This window comes from Dryobates pubescens, chromosome Z (genome assembly GCF_014839835.1).
Source record: "Dryobates pubescens isolate bDryPub1 chromosome Z, bDryPub1.pri, whole genome shotgun sequence".
NCBI classification, from domain to species: domain Eukaryota; kingdom Metazoa; phylum Chordata; class Aves; order Piciformes; family Picidae; genus Dryobates; species Dryobates pubescens.
The window spans coordinates 70,703,775-70,720,471 of NC_071657.1; the positions used below are offsets into that span (position 1 = coordinate 70,703,775).

At 39.6% G+C, this 16,697-nt stretch overlaps 1 protein-coding gene across 1 annotated transcript in view; it reads left to right on the plus strand.

The window, feature by feature from the left end:
* The window catches only part of VCAN (versican), a 131,640-nt gene that overhangs the window by 91,869 nt on the left and 23,074 nt on the right, over nt 1–16,697 (plus strand). Inside the window, exons 8-11 of the mRNA XM_054178577.1 lie at nt 418–4,052; nt 4,095–5,973; nt 8,201–8,314; nt 9,841–9,954. Coding sequence (XP_054034552.1) covers nt 418–4,052; nt 4,095–5,973; nt 8,201–8,314; nt 9,841–9,954 — 5,742 coding nt within the window. The remainder of the gene's footprint in view (nt 1–417; nt 4,053–4,094; nt 5,974–8,200; nt 8,315–9,840; nt 9,955–16,697) is intronic.

Here is a 16,697-nt window from a genome sequence, read left to right on the forward strand (position 1 = left end):
TTCTTAGCTTTATCTAACTTCATACTTTTTTTTGGCAAGGGTTAGCCAGTGTCTGAAATCCATAGAAGCACTTGCTGCACACCAAGAGCAGAGTCTTTTAGTCTAAAAATGGTTCTCATTTTGTCCATCTCTGCTGCACAGGGTAGGATATGTTACTGTGGGTTGGGGTCTAACAGGCATGGCAGTGGACAGTATTAGAGAGTCAGCATGTTTTGTGTATACAAAGGTTTCAACTAGAAAGTCAAACGCTGTCACAGCAGTGTGTCAATAGAAGACCACACAGAATTTACTATGTTTCATTTTGAATTTATTTTGTTTGGTTGTTTTTTGTTTTGGTTTTTGCACTTCATATGTCTACTGTTATGCACAACCATTGCTGTCACTTAGGGATTATGAAAAGCTCTCTTTTTTTTGCAGATCATCCGGTGAATGAATTTTTGGATCTGTTCAGTCGCCATATGCTTCCTCATTCAATAGATGAACCCCACATTGATGCAGAATCAACTCAGACTGAACCCTGTACTTCAGAGTCTGTGCAGGATTCATCTGAATATATAATATTGGATCCTTTCTTTCCAAACTTTCTAGAGTTTGAAGAAGAGGAAGACTGTGAAAATACTACTGATGTTACAACTCCTCCAGCTTTGCAGTTCATCAATGGAAAACAACAGGTTACTAGTGCACCTAAGAGCACAAAAGCTGAGGAAGCAAGAAGTGACCAAATTGAAAGTGTTGCACATTCCAAAAATGTAACCTTCTCTCAAATTAATGAAACCAACACATTTATAATAGCTGAAACTGAAGCTTCTGGTACTATGCAACCAAGCAAAGCTGGAGAAGTAATAGGGGCGTTTGATGTTACACAGCCAACAGCAGATGTTGCAATGTTAGAACCTGTCTATAGTGGTGAGTCAGAGGTTGCCACAACAGACAAATCAATAGCTATTACTTCTTCATATGAGCAGTCTCTGCAAAACAATAGAGAAACTGTAACATGGCATGGAACTGAGGAGAGCTCTACTAAAGGCACAACAAACTTGCTTTTGATTACTAGTGAATCTTCTGGAGATGGCTCTACTGAATCTGATTATTCCAGTTCTGTCTTCTCAGAAATTGTGACAATGTCAAAAAAGGAAGATGATGAAAGAAATTCTGGCTTAACTTCTGCTCCTGATGCATTTACTGTGGAAAGCTCTGCTTCTACTGCTTCTCTGGATGCAGTTTCTAATGCTGCTACAGTAGGCATGAGTGTGAAAGACCTTATTCCAGAAAAGACAACACCTGCTCCAAGAGCTAGTTATAAATCAACAATTAAACTTCATGCAAATTCCCCTGTTGAAAATATTCTGGAAATAAGTAGTCACACAGCAAAGCCTGTGATGAGTGCTGCTTCTTTTGCAGTTCTAGAAGGCTCTGGAGATGTAGAGGACATCACTGTAATTTCAGACATGATGAGGGAAACAGCAGTAACAGAAACAAATTCAGTACAAGATATTTCTCTGGGCTCTGACACAGTACAGCCAACAGAAATGTCTGTAACTGTTTCAGGAATTGCCCCAGCTTTACCCAGAGGAATAGGCACTCTTCATTCTGTTTTTGATCCAAGTTCTGCTGCAACTGCTGCCACCAATTCTGTGTCTGAGTTCATTATGGAAAAAGTAGTCGACAGCACTCTTGTAGCTGAAAGGAATGTTGATGATGAAAAAGAAACACAGACTGCTATCTACTCAAGTCAGGAAGATTCAGCTACTGCTACAGAGGGAAATTCAGAGTGGAGTGAAATTGGGAGTACTACTACTGAAGTCAGAACTGTAAGCCAAGAGCCCACCCTGCTCAGAAAGCCAGCACTAGTAAAAGGTACTGTAAGTTCTGAAATAAAAAAGGTCACCACCTTTCCTTTCTTGAGAGAGAAGAAGTTTTTTATAAATGAGGGATCAGCAGAAGAGCCAGCAGACATATTTTCAGGGAGTCCCACAAGAAAAGTGGTAAGTACTGACTCCTCGTTTACTGAACCAGGTTCTGGAGACATAGATGTTATCATTGAGTCTACTACTTTAACTTCAGTTCCATTAAGGCTTGTCACTGAAACAGAGCACAAAGAAGAATTTTACAGCACAGATTATGTTTCACTGGGGAATGCAACAGCAGAATATGAAGACCATGCAAGAACAGATGTATCAGCAATATTAGTTTCAAGTACTGGCTCAGATGGGTTGATAGAGGAATCTGAAGTGTCAAGTCAGAAGCCCCAAGATGTGTTTAGGACAGCAAAACCAGGACAACAAAACCAGGAAACAGAACCAACTTACGCAGCTCCATCTGAAGTAAATTCTAGAACTCATGTTGCACCAGGAATTAAAACTGAAGTAACAGCTGAGGTGACATCATCTCCAGAATCAGTAGTTAGTAATACAGCTGAGGTGACATCATCTCCAGAATCCGTAGTTAGTAATACCCCTCATGACATCACATGGACACCTGGGACTGGCAGTATAAAATCAGTTGCTGACTCTACAGAAAGCAAAAATGCAAAAGTTAGTTCTTCAACTGTCTCATTAGGCAAGATTCTGCTGATTGAGCATGGCTCTGGAGAAGAATTCAAAGATGACAGCACCACCACAAAACTAATGTCTAATGGACCTACTGAAGAAGTACTTGAAAACCATTTCCCATTTACTGATCAGGGATCTGGAGAGGCAGACACACATACTGAATCATTTGCAAAAATAGCAGTTGTGCCCACTGGGGACCAGGAAACAGAGAAGTATGACAAAAAAGTTAGCACACCATCTATGGATAGTGCCTTCACTACTGAAACTGATGAGCTAAAAACAAGTACTGAACATGAATTAACCACAAAGGGGACTATAACTGACATAAGAATAGAAGAGAAAACAACTGATGAGCTGACAGTGAGAGATTTGTCTACAAAGATTCCTTTCATTGAAGATATACAGTCTGGGGAAGACAGGCCAATGGACATTTCAACAAAACCTATAGAATCTTCTGAGGAAACAACAGCAGACCCATTCTTTGAAAGCACACAAGGTTACCATGAACATTTGGGGTTTTTGAGTGTTCCGACTGTCAGTCCATACTTGGAAGAAGAGGAATTAGAAACCGAATCTGTTAAGAAAATAGTTCTACCATTTAGTGGTGACAGAGTGACTGAGCCTGTTAAGATTGAAAGGAAATATGTAAGCTCCCCAGCTGCAAATACAGAGCAACAGGAGGAGCTGGTACAAAATATTTTTCCTACAAAAGATATTCCAAGATCACTCCTGAAACCTAAAGAAGAAAAGCTAACAAATCATGAGCTCATCTATGATCCATTATTTTCAGGACAAGGATCAGGAGACGACTTTGCTGTTACTTCTTCTGTAGTGCCATTGGCTGTGAAAGAAATCATGAGTACTTCAAGTCCTCAAACTTCTCTTCCTGCTAGTATGGGACCCAGCCTTTCAAGTGACAAGACACAGGACTTTATAACAAGAAGCACAGAATCACATGCTGAGGCTAATGAAGATGTTACAAGTGCTGTAACTAGGCTCCTGTCAGAAACAGAAGACCAGTTCTCTAGCTCACTGATCACCAGTTTCCCAGCTTTAGCAGAAGAGAATTCCAAGAACTCCAGCTCGAAAGAGGTTAAAGAGATGACACATTATTTTGCTGCCACTGAGGAACCGCACAATAATGAAACTAACTATTGGATGGGAGAAAATGAAACAGACATGACAGTGGCTACTTCTACAAATGTTTCTCAAGAGGAAACTTCACATTTGCTGATTAAAGAAGATATAACTCCGGTTTCTGTCATACTGAGTGGAGCTCCTAATCTTGAAACAGAGGAATCACTTGTTACAGCAGCAACAAAAATGCCAGGCAGAGTATTACCTGAAAGCTCTGGAGAAGGATCTGGCTGGATTGGTGTTTTGGATTCGTCTTCTCCTGGTATGTTTACTCATTTGTCAATACCACCTATGTCAAAAGTAGAACTAAATACTTCATCTAGTGTTCCTGGGGAAGTTTATTCTGAAGTATTGACAACAGAGGCACCAACAGAAGTAACGACCATGGATAGATGGACAACAGAGGCACCAGTAGATGGATCACAAACTGTGATCACAGGACTGGCATCACTTTTTACAGAAGAAAAAGGGATTAAGGCCAATCCACCTGCTGTTCAGCCCAAGACAACTACCTCAGAAGAACTAACAAGTGATACTGGAATATACGAGAAAATTATTCCCATGATTGATGATAAAAGAAGTGTTATACTGAATGTTTCTGTTTATGGTGACATTACACTAATTGAAGAGCGACTTCAAACGCCATCAGAGGAAACAACTATTATAGACATGGATCACTCAAAATTGATTCCTGAAGATATAATAAGTGTGCAGACAATGCCAAACTCTGTCATGCAATCAACATATGGTGGTGATGATAGCACCACAACTGAAGCAGAGAAATATGATCCAACACCTAAATTTTCCATAACCAAGGAGACAACGCTTGGATCCGATGTTAATCCTTCTTCTACTACTTCTAGTCAGCCAAGCAGTGAATCAGTAACAGCTGGACATGGACCAAAATTGGATAAGTATTTTGGTTCAGGGAATTCCATGACATTTGCAACAGAAACTCACATCACTACTGAACTCACTGAAAAGGGCATTTTCCTTCCAACAGCACCATCACTGGCAAGCCCTCATATGCCTCATGAGCCTAAACATCTTGTAACAAGCGCAACAGAAGTCACCTATGAGCTGAATACTTCAGCAAACAACCAAGTAATAGCAGATCAAAGTGAAGGAGTTTCTGTCTCTGGCTTTTCTGGAATGGGCCAAGAAGAACTGTATGATAAGCAGCCTGTGGTTCCTTCTCTCACACCAGTTTTGTCTACTGAGACAGAAAAGGCTTTGACAGCTGACATGCTTGAAATAAGTATTATCACCACACAGCGTACATCCCACCTGACAACTGCATCATCTAACAAGAATGAAGAAAAGCATCATCCTACAGTATACACAAACACAAAATCAGCTTCAGTAGAGTATGAAGAAACAGATTCAGTAAGTTTTCATTCTGTACCTCAAACTCCTAAATCCTCATTAATTGTTCAGTTAGTTAATGGAGCATCTGAGTATCCTGAGGTAATCATTCCAAGTACATCATCATCAAAGAATCCAGATGTGTCCAATCACTCATCAGAAGGAACATTCAAAGAGGTTAGTTCTGATATTGCAGCAACATATAAACCACCCACTACAGACCTTCTTGACAGAACAGAGTCTTCTGTCCTGAAGTTTTCTCCCCAACCTGTTTCAGAAAGCAAAACTACTGAAAGTACTCCTCACTTTAATAGATTTGTTACAGACAAGGCAGAGGAGACTGAAATCTTTGTAACTGATTTCGCTGTTGAGGAAGAAGCTACTGTTTCTGGAGATTCTCCATCAATACAAGTCTTGCCCACTGCTTCTCTGAATTTTGGAGACAGAAAGAGCACGGATGTTCCTAAAGTTAGCACATTAAAAGTGGAAGCTTCATCAGGGAGAATAAACAACCCCCACCATGAAGATGACAGGAATACTGAGAGTGAGTTGCCGTGGCTTTTTTCCACACCTGTTTCAGATTCACCCAATGGTATTGCAAGTGAAATATTGAAACCAGACCAGGAAGCAGTTACAATGCTAGTTTCATCTTCACAACCTTTGGATAGAAGCATGGAAACACAATCAGCTTTTTTCAGTCAAGAAGAGATCACAACCATTTCTTCTAACATTGCAACAAACAACCCTGCCCCTGGAAACAGTCCAATTCAAAATGAGCATTCAACCATAAGCTCAGAGGAGCCAAATACTCTTGAACTTGTAACTTCATCATTTTCCCTTCCGGAAGTCACTAATGGATCAGATTTCCTGATTGGCACCAGTGTGGGTTCAGTTGAAGGGACAGCAGTGCAAATTCCAGGTAACTTCTAAATATGATCACTGTCATAAATGTCTGTTGTGATACTTGATCTGTGTGTCTTAATTGTGATAGGAGGCATGACAATCAGCACTGCAAGAAAAAAAACAGGAGAACTCATGTGCCTCAGGCTTTGAAATCAACATGATTGGTTTTGTTACAAATTGAAGGAAGATGGGGGTACAAAAACTCAAGCTGAGTGACCTTTCTTGAGTGTTTGCATTGTGGAGTACGGGATCAAACTTGAGATGTCCAACTAGCACTAAAAGACAGGAAAGAACCTTTGATGGTGGTAGAGAATTTGGTTATAGTTTCCAATTTCCAACACATAATTTTCTCTGGTAACTTTTCTGTGCTGGCGTGATGGTAGCACTTACACAATTGGTTTATCAGGAGGATTGACTTAGAAATAAAGTGCACAGTTTAGGATCAGAGTTTTCTGTAAATATTAATGTCTCTTAACCTAACAGATATGTTGCCAGACAAGAGAAAATTGAGACTTCACATTTTCAGCCTGTCCATACCTTCAACTGGTTGATACAGTGTTTGTCTCTTATAAAGATATATAGATATATGTATATATATATTTTTTTTAGATGTATTTTGCCACAGTATTTTATTTTGCATAATGGTTATTAGGCAAGGTTTCACCAAAGACAAAGGTGATACAGGTAGGGCCAGTATGAGTTACATCATTTAAATGCATATTTTATCTAGATATAGCTGAGAAAAGATCCAATCTGGCTTAATTTTATAGGATATTCATTTATTTTTTATTTCTTAAATAATCCAAGAAGCTATCAATTTGAAATGTTTATTGGAAAACATCCAGTCCAGAGGAGGTCAAACAAGACAGTAAACACAAAATCATAGAATGGCTTAGACTGGAAGGGGTCTTACAGATCATCTACTCCAACCTCTCTGCCATGGGCAGGGTCATGTCACAACCAGACTAAGCTACTCTAGGCCTCATCCAACCTAGCCTTGAACATCCCCAGGACAACATTCTCCAGAATCTGTATTTGGGATTTTCAGCAAAGCAGTCCAAAATGAGCAATGTATTTCATTGATATAATCAGATTCTTTCCTAAACCTTCAAAATGAGATGATCCTGCCCACTTAATTGTAATCTCAAACTTATGTAGATGGGATTTGCGTCTGGAGGCATTCAACTGAACTTCCTGCTTTCCAGTGATTAGATAGGGAACTTGGTACTTTGAGAAGACTTCTCTGAATGTCTAAACTTGCAAGGGTAAAGTAAATGCTACTTATCTTTTATTTCATAAACCATAGTCAGGTTGTTTTGAGGAAATATAAAAAAAATCTGAACTCTTTTCATGTTACAGAACTCTCTTACCCATTCTGTAAGTTTTCAAAGCCAGGGCTTTCTTCATGTATCCCAGAAGGATTGTCTTCCTGATTTTCCTCTAAGTCTGAGAAGCTAATACTTAGTAGTCACTATTTAGTGCATACTTGTTTGTGTGAGTGACTGCTTCTAGGCATTAAATCAAACGTAAATACCTAGGTATCTAAACTCAGGTGAAATAAACATCACTTGAAGGCATAAAGCTCTGCAAGGAAAAGCTATTTAAATGATAACTCCAATAACAACTGAGGATTTCACAGCAGGTAAGCTTTTATCTTAATGCTGAATTCAGTTATGGATATATACAGTACTTTGATCTGCATTCTTGAAATGTGTTTCTAAGAAAGACATGTGTGAAATATGCATGTGTGAAAACATAATTTCAAAGAAATAAGACTTAGTGGGCACTGATTGAATATTACAAAGTGGAAACAGCCAGCCAGTATGTTCTGTGTACCCAATCATTCTACATAAACTAACCCTGTTCAAAAAGAAAAGCTTTTTCCATTCATTTTGCACATGCTTAACTGTTTTCAGCTATAATTAATTGTCATGTCATGCAAACTAAATCCTCAGTGGAATTTCATGACTGCTATATATAATACCAATTGCTATGAAAAACAGTGTCATTGTGATTTTTTTTTTTTATAGTGGTTCATGGTAAATCCAATGCTGTTGTTAGTTGAAAATAGTGATGTCTGAAAATAAGTCATAGTCTTACTACTCCGTTATGTTCATAGAGTGTCTGCAACAACAGCTCAGAATTGAAGAAAGGTGTCTTCTTAAAAAAAACCAAACAAAGAAGACACAAATTCCTTGAAAGTAAAGAGTCAGTTTTCTTTTTTTTCCCTACTTGCTTAACAGGCCAAGATCCTTGCAAAAGCAATCCCTGTGTTAATGGTGGTACCTGCTACCCACGTGGCTCATTTTACATCTGTACGTGTTTGCCAGGTTTCAGCGGTGAGCAGTGTGAATTAGGTAAGCTGATGACGTCCTGATGCTTATCAAGTCAAGTAGAAAGTTTTCATACATGAGATCTGCAGTGCTGATGTGTTTTGAAGACATGGACATTTGAGAAATTCTAAAGTGAGGCCTTAATTAAGAAGACAACAATAAAATGAAGCAGATTCACTTCCTGCTTTTCTCTCTCGCCACAAAGTGCACAGACATATATACAATAAAAGAAAAGGAATTGTAAATTAACCTCATGACCTAAAATTCATAACATTAAATTCATACATGCATCAAATAAAATCAAATAAATACTAATACTTGGGGTAATTCTTAAGACAGTATGTGACTAAATAAAATAATTAGCCAACGTTTTTCTCTACTATTCTACCTCATATTGATGAGTTTACTAGTTGCCTAGTGGGTCATTGCTGCCAGAGATCAAGTTTTGGGTGTTGCATCTTAAATGTTCATCTTAAATGTTTTTTGTTTTTTTTTTCCAAAGAACATGTCATCCCCTAGGTTGTAAAAACGAGGTCAAGAATATTTTTTTTTTTCTTGGACTATAAAAGAATTATTTGGCCATTTCTAGAACCCTTATTAGTGACTTGGAGTGGGACACTCCACAGCCGGTCACCATGTAGAAATATATTTGGTTGTGGTTTGCAAACATTAAGATGTTTGCAAAATCTGCTTTGAACTTTGAGTTGTGATTATTTCAAGGAAATAACACTCTTGAGAAAACACCATATGATCTTTATAAAGAGACATAATAGCTCATAACCCATGCATATGCACGCAAAAGTTAATTGCAGAAAATGAACCAGTGCTCCAATTCAAAGGACAAAGAAAGTGCATTTCAGCAGCCAGAGGATCAGGGGAGAGAAATGTTGTTTATGTACTCTAGAGCCTTAGGCCTACCAGTAAACCTGTGCATTACTGTGAATTTTACTATCTGACTGGTTATTTTATGAGATTTTCTTTATGATGTTTTGTCCTTATCTCAATAAGATTAGACAGGGAAGAAATTGGAAATGCAAACCAATTATGATGCTAGGGCATGCTGCTTTGGAGACTGAAATCAGCAGTGTTTGATACTATATGATAAGGTTTCCAGTATTTAAAATTTGTCAAGATATTTGAGATGTCCAGTATTATTTAGTCCATGACCACACACTCAAGTAAAATTTTCCACCAGTACAGGAAAATACCATACACTGCACAGTATCACTTCTTTCTCAGCTACACAAAGAAGAACTGAAGAGTTCGGTTTCACACATTATCTGAGAACTCAGACAGCAGGATATAAAATTGTGGCTCAGTATTGACAAATTTCCTGAGGGAACTGCTTCTTGCCTTGTGGATAAATAGAAAGAAGGGTTGTGCATAGTGAAATCAGTTATCATGCAAACAAACCAGACACTGGGATCTTTTGCAATACTTCATTCTTCTGGGCTGAACTGGTTCTAGTAGTAAGCATGACTAAGGCTGAAGAACATTTCCCTTCCAGGAGGTGGGTGGATTATTAAAACACTTTTATCTTTATGTTGCAGATATTGATGAATGCCAGTCAAACCCATGTCGGAATGGAGCCACGTGTATAGATGGCCCAAATACTTTCATTTGCTTGTGTCTGCCAAGCTATGTAGGTGCTCTCTGTGAACAAGGTAAAGTATATTCTTTAATCTAAGGTGATTTAAGCAATTGGTTTCCATTTCAACACCCTTCTGGAGTACCTAAGTAAAGCCTCATCGAAACAAAAGGATGGCATAAACTGTCAAAATCTGTGGGGAATCACTAGTGATGAGAAGGCATCATACTTTCTGAGTGTGTCAGACTGCCATGATTTGTGGCCCCAGACTTTTTGTTTAAGGTCACATGTGCAGCACCTTGTGCAGATGAATGAGAACAAATTCTGTCTACATGCTGGCTTGACTGGAAGTCGCATTACTGAATAGAAAATGATATGCTGGGCAATCTCTGTGTCAAAATAATGATCCATACAGTTTTAAGGTGGCTTCCAGTCAAGCACAGCCTCCTTATATTGGCTTGTAAACTAGTGGGAAGTCACACAACAAGGTTCTATCATTACTCTAGTAATGTTTATGGGATGATGACTGGGATCAGAATTCCTCTCTGAATGAGCTTCTGCCTTAAAAAATACTTATATGGTGTGAAAGACATATCAGACGATATTACTTCCAGCAAGGATCACTGGAATAGTTTACTGATTATGCCAGATCATATATCCATTTACTGGGGACCATAACCTCAACAGCTTCATCCTAGAATTTTCAAATTGATTTTTTCTGTGATAATTTATGGAAGAGTAAGAGCAAGATCACAGTTACAAGTTTTTAAAAGGCTTTCTAAACTGGATGTCTGGAACCAGATAAAACATCCATGTTTCCATAATAGTTAGAACATTGTTGATAGAAGTCCCACTGTGTTTACAAGAAATATTTACAGTGCAAGATGCTTACTCATGAAGGAGAAAGAATAGGGGAGGAAAACCTGTTCTGTCAGTAAAATTAATGAAAGTATTTCTATGGGAAAAAGAAGTGATGTCTTAAAGTGTACTTTCTAAAGCTTAAGAAATAGATTTTTTTCTTCCAGTTGAATGCTTTTTACTCACTTGTGAATGAACTGGACCTTTGGATTTGATAATTAGTATTATACATTTTCATGAAGAATTTGCAAACTCTTCCAGCTCAGCCTAGAGAGAAAACTCTCAAACCTGACTGGCTCCAGGACTTTTCACTGTTGAACTTTTTCAGTAGTCTGTTTAATCTCGTAATTAGAAAGGATTTTCTGAATCTGTTCTCCAAAACAGCAAGTTGACAGTGTTTTCACAACAAGAGAAATAAATGCTTTGTTCCAGCAAATCCATAGGAGTGAACGGCTCTGAGAACCATGGTAGCTTTGAGCTGCTTTTTATGACCAACCTGAGAGAGCATTTTAGGTGGTTAATGGGAACATTTCCTAGTTTGTCAATCAGAACCAGAGCCCTGCTCACTCAGCTTTGGAATTTAAATTTCCTCCACTTAAAGTCCTGCAGTGGTTTGGGACATGGGAAAAGCATTTAGTGCCAAATTTCCACTCCACCAGACAAAATAAAACCGTGTTGGCAATTCACATATGGTCGTCTGGCAAGCAGTCTTTATTTTAAGGCACCAGTCTTGACCTCACTAGATTTAAAGACCAGCCAGAACGACAGAAAGCACACCTTGGTGCGACAGGAAAGGTGGAGTTGAGCACACCAAGGTTATGTTTCATTACTTTTTTTTCCCCCCCTTCCTTCCAATATATGCTATTCATTTTATAAAACTTCAAAAAAAGTCAAGCAGAGGGGCTTTCTCAGGCACAGTGCTGAGTATTCCAAATGCCATGGAAGAGAATGGAAGCATCAAGGGGACACTGCCTCTGGAAATGAAATTCAAAGTAGGAGAGAACTCCACCACATCCTAGTCCCACAACACTGGTGTAGCAAAAACATAGAGCTCAGAATTTCACCCATGTGTCCTTGTGAGACTTTTCTAGACTGAGGCATCTTCAGCTGAAGTAGTATGCTTGTGTCAGTGCTAGGAGGGGATGTAAACACAGGACAGTGTAGCTGCACCTCAGTGATGTGTAGCAGGTGGTAGATGTCAGGGGACCCTTCAGGTTGATCTAACTTAGGGCAAGGGAAATCTATTGTGAGATTCAGTGGGATGTAACTGACTCCGTGACAAACATTTTCTTGCCAGGTGGGAACAGTTCAGCAGACTATCTGAGCCCAGGAATGTCTTCCTGAAGAGAGCTAAATTTATCTGATGTTAGAAATAGAGCAGCTGTTTCCTTTTTAGACTAGCTCAGTAAGAGAGCATCACTTCTGTCTCAAACTAGATTATGAGTAGAGTACCTCTGTTAGTTAATACCTACTTCTGCTTACCACATGTCTCTTTTCAAAGTACAGATGAATATTCTGATTGCTACTTGGTGACATTTGAACACTACTTTTAAAAATATCCCAATATCTCAGAAATATCCCAAACACAGGCCTACGGTACGTCTTGATGCAAGTCTTATTCTTGGAAGCTATAAGTCTTTTTTATTGTCATTCCCCTGTGAAAAATCCTTATGAGAGCTCTTGGTGTTCAGATAAGTGATCAAAGAGTTCAAGTCCTCCCAATTTTGCTGTCTGATGACTTGCTTTGCAAGCAACCTTTTCAGGAAAAGAAGAGGGGAGGGTTGTTTAACACTTTGTCCCGCAGCAGGCTATTGAAACCAATTGTACAGTAGTCCCCTATGACCAGTAAGATGTATGAAAACCCATGACCATTGCAGCATTATCTGGCCATCTGTATTTGTGGTGAGGACTGCTTTACCTCATGAGCAATTACATGGGAAACAGCAAAATGATAGAGACTTCCAATTTGAATGTTAATTCAAGAATAGGTGTTCCATATGAGAAGAGGATGAGCACCTGTTTAGATTTTCCTCTTCCTTCCTTCTCTGGCTAGAGCATCCTTTTCTTTTTCTCCTTTTGCTATCCTAACCGTTTTCCACCTGCTTTCAAGGAATGGTGTTTGCATTTTAAAGTTTGTATTTTTCTACTGCAGGATCTCTGCAGCTCACCTAGGATAGTCTGTTTACTAAAAATAGAATAGAATAGAATAGAATAGAATAGAATAGAATAGAATAGAATAGAATAGACCAGGTTGGAAGAGACCTTCAAGATCATTGTGTCTTGCAGCTGTTTGCATGGACCTGCCTCATAGGGATAATACAACCAGCTGCTCTCTTGGGTTTTTTTATCATCATGTCAGGAACAATAGTTTTTTTTATAACCCAAGTTCATTGTTCAAATTGTCTGTGATTATTCCAGTCTCATTTTATTCACTTCATTCCCAGAGCTTGGTTGTTTGGGATGGAAGTATTTAAGAAGGGCTCAGTGCAAAGATACTTTCTGAAAACAGATGGTCTCTAATTGATGTCTTTCAGCTGAGAATATTTACCAGAGAAATGGTTTCTCCTCAAGATGTGTGGGCTAATGGGCCTCAGGCATAGTTCATTAGATAAAGGCAGACAGTCACAGTTAAAATTCACCACTGAGTAAGACTCTGATTATGCTCTAGTACCTGTGTTTCCATCTTTATTTTCTTTAAGCCTCTTAAGGATATTTTTAAGACAAGGGACCTATTGTCAACAGTTTATTGCAGCTCTTGAAAAAGCAGTACCAGTCTATATATTAACCCTACAGAGAACCCTTTTTTTTAATGCAATGTTTAGAGGTGTTGTTATGCACATACAATTGCAATTACAAACAGAAGCTATGTAAGTAACTCCTTGCACACATTGCTGAAAAAAACCTATAAATTGTCACAAATGTTAAAACTAGTCAGACAACTTTTAAAACACCATAAATATGGCAAGTAGTGTTTCAGTCTTTCCATCACATTCTGGAATAAGGTTGTGGTTACCTCCCTGGATAAGTACACAATGAACATGGAGTATTGTACTCAGTAAGAACTTGCACCTACTTTGGTCACAGGTGGTCAGGTCAGAAAATTTACAGCCACCTGCAATTAGACTTTACTGTTTCAGTAAAGGCATTAAAAACATATACCTGTATGGAGCCTTACCTTTGTGTCACCCTTTCAGCTATGTTAATGTGGTAAGATACACACAATCAGGACAAAGCAGTATATAGACATGGAATATTTTCCCACATTTTTACTTTCCTGGTTTACATTTTTCAGCCTTTAGCCTCTTAACTCTGCATTTTCCCATTAACTCTTCTCCTTTTCTCATCCACCTCACCTCTCAGAGCCAAACAAAAATCCCTACCGCCAAAAAACCTCCCAAAATCCACTCTTCCTAGAAATCTTATGTATTCTATAACCATTAGCCCTATCTCTTTCTGCCTTTGTAGATTAGAGCTACAAACAGGTGCAGAAGAAATTATTCAGCTTTTTCTTTTTGCAAAAGAAGATGTAATTTTGGATAGGAGAGAGGTGATGCATGTGGACTACAGTGAATGCATTTCAGCTAAAAGTACCTATGTTGGGTAGCCGCTTCTTAAATTTCACTTCTTAAGAAGTGAAATCGTCTTAATTTGTGATTCATGCTCAGATCATTATATTTTAGTCTTTGAACTTAGTCTACTAGGCTGTGTTTTTTTCAAGCCTCTGTCTCCTCCATATGCCTGCCCTTCACCAGATTTTCTCTTGAGTCATGCATGCACTTCATCCCTATGAGAGGCTTGCTTACAATAGCCTGGAAAAGCTCTCTGGCCATGATTTTCTCAGCATGCAATGCTGCGTGCTATTATCTCACTTCTTTCCTGTGGGACAAAGGAGTCCCTGAACAAGATGAATAATAAAATCTTAAGTGTGTTCACAAAGGACATTGCACTTTTAATCAGCATTGTGTGGTTAAGCAAATATTCTAGAAAGCCAAAGGTGGACTAAAATTTAAAGTGGCCTAGGTGACAGAAATTAAAGCTGTACCTGCAGCCTTCACCTCTCACAGAATGCAAAGAGGGAAAAGATAAAAAAACTAACAAGTTGGTAGTATAGATTACATTTCTTTTTTCATAGCTGAGATTACTCAAGGCACAAGCAGTTTTATACAGCTAGTTGAAAACAGAAGAAGGAAAATCAGTGTATGCTCTATTATGCCTTTGTAGTTGGCACAATTGTGTCTGTATTGATGAGTTTTGGAAGTGATTTTGATGGCAAACTCCTAAGACAATGGCTGCTGTGTTACTTATTGTTGCCAAGAATTGTCAGACAAATACTGGGAAGCCTCCTAGGTGATATGTTTGCACTCTGAAATCCATTTATATTTATATGTAAAATCTATTTTTTTTTTCTTGGAAGACTTAAAAGCTAAAAAAAATTATAAGTAAATTGATGCTTTCTTGCTTCATGGTCTGAATGCTCTCTTCCTGCTATGAATTAAGAATTAGTCTTGTATTGTGAAAACAAATTTTTCCACAGTTGTCTTTCAGGTGGTACTTGTTCAAATCTAAGAAATATTGCAGTTAAACAATTTGCAATTGTATGTTGTTGGTATCTCCTGTAATAACTGGACTTCTGTACTAATGCCCCTTTGGCACCTTCTGTACTGGAGTCCCTTTGGCCAAAGCATGAGACTGGATGAGACGCTGGTGCCATGGTTTAGTTGATTAGATGGTGTTGGGTGATAGGTTGGACTTGATGATCTCAAAGGTCTTTTCCAACCTGGTTAATTCCTCTCCTCTCCTCTCCTCTCCTCTCCTCTCCTCTCCTCTCCTCTCCTCTCCTCTCCTCTCCTCTCCTCTCCTCTCCTCTCCTCTCCTCTCCTCTCCTCTCCTCTCCTCTCCTCTCCTCTCCTCTCCTCTCCTCTCCTCTCCTCTCCTCTCCTCTCCTCTCCTCTCCTCTCCTCTCCTCTCCTCTCCTCTCCTCTCCTCTCCGAACCTGTCCTCTCCTCTCCTCTCCGAACCTCTCCTCTCCGAACCTCTCCTCTCCGAACCTCTCCTCTCCTCTCCGAACCTCTCCTCTCCTCTCTGAACCTCTCCTCTCCTCTCCTCTCTGAACCTCTCCTCTCCGAACCTCTCCAAACCTCTCCTCTCCTCTCCGAACCTCTCCTCTCCTCTCCGAACCTCTCCTCTCCTCTCCGAACTGAACCTCTCCTCTCCTCTCCGAACCTCTCCTCTCCTCTCCGAACCTGTCCTCTCCTCTCCTCTCCGAACCTCTCCTCTCTGAACCTCTCCTCTCCGAACCTCTCCTCTCCTCTCCGAACCTCTCCTCTCCGAACCTCTCCGAATCTCTCCCCTCCCCTCCCCTCCCCTCCCCTCCCCTCCCCTCCCCTCCCCTCCCCTCCCCTCCCCTCCCCCTCCCCTCCCCTCCCCTCCCCTCCCCTCCCCTCCCCTCCCCCTCCCCTCCCCTCCCCTCCCCTCCCCTCCCCTTCCCCTATTGACAACATTGACTTCCTGAAAGCACAAAATCTGGTTTCATAGCCAGAAGGTATATATATCTCTGGGAAGGCCAGATAGTTGCTTTCAAGTACAGTTTTGTTTGAGGATTGGTAAAATTTCATGGGAAGTGGTAAATTCCCATTGGTGGCTGGGGAAGGTCAAACTTTGTGTTTCTTTTCTTCAACATCCTGTAACTGAGCCCGTGAGGGTAAGCCATCATGTAATAGATAGCTGGAACCATCTGTAGTTTGAAAGAGCTGTAATCTTCTGTCTTTTTGGTGTCATTTCATCTGCCATAACTCAAACCAGCCTGAGTTTTCCCTATTGTTTCTTCCATTCCTCCCTAGAAATTTCTCATCTCAGTGGCAAGTTCTTGTCATCATCACACAAATCTCAGACACACTCAGGCATTGTATTTGTTAGGCCTATCTTATTGTCTGTGATTCATTCCAGCAGTATTGGTGCAGA